The sequence below is a fragment of the Falco punctatus genome (assembly GCF_963210335.1).
Source record: "Falco punctatus genome assembly, contig: scaffold_276, whole genome shotgun sequence".
Classification (NCBI taxonomy): domain Eukaryota; kingdom Metazoa; phylum Chordata; class Aves; order Falconiformes; family Falconidae; genus Falco; species Falco punctatus.
This window is the reverse complement of record NW_027660271.1, coordinates 1-4143: the sequence shown is the minus strand read 5'-3', so window position 1 is coordinate 4143 and position 4143 is coordinate 1. Positions and strand designations below refer to the sequence as shown.

Sequence of the window (4143 nt, the reverse complement as noted above, 5' to 3'; positions counted from 1 at the left end):
TGGGCGGGGTCCCGACCCCCCCCCGGAAGCTTGGGGGAGGGGGCGGGGTCTCACGTCAGGCAGCGGCGGCGGCGGTGGGGGGGGGTCGGCACCTCGGGGCTGCAGGGGGGGGGGGGGGGACACAAAAAGAAAGAGAGGAGAGAAGGTGGGGGGAGGGGCCCAAAATAGCCCCACCCCCGATAACCCCGCCCACCCGACAGCCCCTCCCTCCAATAGCCCCGCCCACCTGATAGCCCCCATAGCCCCTCCCCCGAACAGCCATGACCCCCCAATAGCTCCCCAATAGCTCTACCCTCGATAGCCCCGCCCCCAATAGCCCCGCCCCCGATAGCCCCATAGCCCCACCCCCCAATAGCCCCACCCCCGAACAGCCATGACCCAACAATAGCTCCCCAATAGCCCTGCCCCCGATAGCCCCGCCCCCGATAGCCCCTCCCTCCAATAGCCCCGCCCACCTGATAGCCCCCATAGCCCCACCCCCAATAGCCCCTCCCTCGAGCAGCCATGACCCCCCAATAGCTCCCCAATAGCCCTGCCCCCGATAGCCCCGCCCCCGATAGCCCCTCCCACCTGATAGTCCCCATAGCCCCGCCCCCAATAGCCCCTCCCACCTGATAGCCCCCATAGCCCCGCCCCCATAGCCCCACCCCCCAACAGCCATGACCCCTCAATAGCTCCCCAATAGCCCTGCCCCCGATAGCCCCGCCCCCCAAGAGCCCCCATAGCCCCACCCTCCATAGCCCCTCCCACCAATAGCCCCTATAGCCCCGCCCCCCACAGCCATGACCCCCAATAGCTCCCCAATAGCCCTGCCCCCGATAGCCCCGCCCCTGATAGCCCCCACAGCCCCACCCCCCCAGTAGCCCCCCATAGCCCCTCCCACCTATAGCCCCTCCCATCAATAGCCTCCCCAATAGCCCCCAATAACCCCGCCCCGATAGCCCCGCCCCCCGATAGCCCCCATAGCCCCGCCCCCCCAGTAGCCCCCCATAGCCCCTCCCCCAATAGCCACGACCTCCCCAATAGGCCCGATAGCCCCGCCCCTGATAGCCCCCATAGCCCCGCCCCCCAATAGCTCCACCCCCCAACAGCCCCCATAGCCCTGCCCCCCAAATAGCCCAAACCCAAGAGCCCCACCCCCTTGATAGCCCCGCCCTCTTGATAGCCCCGCCCCCTAATAGCCCCACCCCCCCATGAGCTGCACCCCTGAATTCCCCCCCCCCAAGGAAGACCACTGGCAGCCCCAGTTAGGGGGGAACTGGGGGGACTGGGACTCCCAGTTAGGGGGGAATGGGGGGCAGTGGAGTGCCCAGTTAGAGAGGAACTGGGAGACCAGTAAGAGGAACGTGACAGATCCGGGGATCCCCAGTAAGACGGGAACGGTGAGGCACTGGGATGCCCAGTAGCAAGTGGGACCCCCAGTAAAAGGGGAACGGGGGGAACTGGGACTCCCAGTAAGAAGGCGGAGACGTAAACTGGGGTGTCCACTAAGATGGGAACTGGGGGGCACTGGGACCCCAGTAAGCATGAACTGGGGGCACTGGGGTGCCCAGTTAGAGGAGCACTGGGACACCCAGTAAGAGGGGAACTGGGGGGCACTGGGACACCCAGTAAGAGGGGAACTGGGGGGCACTGGGACACCAGTGAGAGGGGAACTGGGGGGCACTGGGACACCAGTGAGAGGGGAACTGGGGGGCACTGGGACACCAGTGAGAGGGGAACTGGGGGGCACTGGGACACCAGTGAGAGGGGAACTGGGATGCCCAGTAAGAGGGGAACTGGGGGTACTGGGACCCCAGTGAGAGAGGAACCGGGATGCCCAGTAAGAGGGGAACTGGGGGGCACTGGGACCCCTGTGAGAAGGGAACTGGGATGCCCAGTAAGAGGGGAACTGGGGGTACTGGGACCCCAGTGAGAGGGAAACTGGTGGGCACTGGGACCCCAGTGAGAGGGAAACTGGTGGGCACTGGGACCCCTGAGAGAGTAGAACTGGGATGCCCAGTAAGAGGGGAACTGGTGGGCACTGCGACCCCAATGAGAAGGGAACTGGGATGCCCAGTAAGAGGGGGACTGGGGGCACTGGGACCCCAATGAGAAGGGAACTGGGATGCCCAGTAAGAGGGGGACTGGTGGGCACTGGGACCCCAGTGAGAGGGAAACTGGTGGGTACTGGGACCCCAGTGAGAGGGAAACTGGGATGCCCAGTAAGAGGGGGACTGGTGGGCACTGGGACCCCAGTGAGAGGGAAACTGGGATGCCCAGTAAGAGGGGGACTGGTGGGCACTGGGACCCTAGTGAGAGGGGAACTGGGATGCCCAGTAAGAGGAGGACTGGGGGTACTGGGATGCCCAGTAAGAGGGGAACTGGTGGGCACTGGGACCCCAGTGAGAGGGAAACTGGTGGGCACTGGGACCCCAGTGAGAGGGAAACTGGTGGGCACTGGGACCCCAGTGAGAGCGAAACTGGGATGCCCAGTAAGAGGGAAATTGGTGGGCACTGGGACCCCAGTGAGAGCGAAACTGGGATGCCCGGTAAGAGGGGGACTGGGGGTACTGGGATGCCCAGTAAGAGGGAAACTGGTGGGCACCGGGACCTCAGTGAGAGGGAAACTGGGATGCCCAGTAAGAAGGGGACTGGGGGTACTGGGATGCCCAGTAAGAGGGGGACTGGTGGGCACTGGGACCCCAGTGAGAGGGGAACTGGGATGCCCAGTAACAGGGAAACTGGTGGGCACTGGGACCCCAGTGAGAGCGAAACTGGGATGCCCAGTAAGAGGGGGACTGGGGGTACTGGGATGCCCAGTAAGAGGGAAACTTGTGGGCACTGGGACCCCAGTGAGAGCGAAACTGGCGGGCACTGGGGTGCCCAGTTAGAGGAGCACTGGGACACCCATTAAGAGGGAAACTGGTGGGCACCTGGACCCCAGTGAGAGGGAGACTGGGATGCCCAGTAAGAGGGGGACTGGGGGTACTGGGATGCCAAATAAAAGGGGAACTGGTGGGCACCGGGACCCCAGTGAGAGGGAGACTGGGATGCCCAGTAAGAGGGGGACTGGTGGGCACTGGGACCCCTGTGAGAAGGGAACTGGGATGCCCAGTAAGAGGGGAACTGGTGGGGACTGGGACCCCAGTGAGAGGGAAACTGGTGGGCACTGGGATACCGCCCCCCCATCCCAGTCCAGGGCAGGAGCGAGGGGGGTGTCACTGGTCCTCCCAGTCCCTCCCCCCAACTGGTCCTCGCAGTCCCTCCCCCCCCCCCAGGGGGCGGGGCCGAACCATCCGTCCCGCGATGTGGGGGGGGCCGCACCCCCCCCCCCCCCCAAATAGTTTCTCCCCTCCCCCACCCCCCCCACCCCCCCCCGGTCGGGGCTTACCTGCGGCGGCGGGGGAGGGGGAGGGGGGGGGAGGGGAGGGTCGCCGGGCGGAGGGGGGAGGGGCGGGCAGGGGGGGGAGGGGAAGGGGGGGGCGCGCGGCCGTCTCCCCCCCCCCCGCGCTGTGGCGGTGGCCTCACCCCGCGGGCGCCAGAACAAGGCGGCGGCGGCGCGGGCACGGCGCAACGCAACGCAGCCCAGCCCCCGGCGCCCCGCCCACCGCTCGCCGTCCCTTCGCCCCATTGGTCAACCCCTCCGCTCATGCCACCCTCCCATTGGTTCGCGCCGACACAAGGTAGGGTGCGCTTTCCCAACCCGGAAGTTCCCCCCCCCCCGCGCCTTTACTTCCATATAAGGAGAAAAAAAGGGCGGGGCGGAGAGGGGGGGCCGCAAGGGCTGGCCGAGGCGCTGCCTGAGCGCGCGCGCCGGCGGCGCGCGGGCAGCCCTCCCCCCTCCCCCCCCCGCCGCCATCTTGTCTCCCTCGGGGGGGGGGGGGGGGGGTAGGGGGCAGGCGGCGGGGTCCTTAACCCCCTCCCCGCCACGGGGATCCCTCCGCAGCGGCGGATCCGCCGCCGGGCACCCCCCCACCCCCACCCTCCCCCCCGCCCCGGCCGCTTTATTCACCGTCTGGCCGCTCGGTTCCCCCCCCTCCCCCCACCCCCGTTCGCCTTCAACGGCGGTGAACCCGCACGCGCACCCCCCCTCAAATTCACCTTCCCGCCGCGAAGTACCTCGAAACGGCACCGGGTTTGCCCTCAGGATTCGGTTCTCCT

At 67.3% G+C, this 4143-nt stretch overlaps 1 protein-coding gene across 1 annotated transcript; it reads right to left on the bottom strand.

The window, feature by feature from the left end:
* Positions 1–50: 50 nt before the first annotated feature.
* Positions 51–3373, bottom strand: LOC308057306 (uncharacterized protein; the record flags this gene model as incomplete). Its single annotated transcript, XM_080411442.1, has 4 exons — positions 51–99; positions 1902–2023; positions 2104–2856; positions 3029–3373. Coding segments are annotated over 4 exons (1269 nt in total), but the record flags the coding sequence as incomplete, so codon positions are not given.
* Positions 3374–4143: the final 770 nt, after the last annotated feature.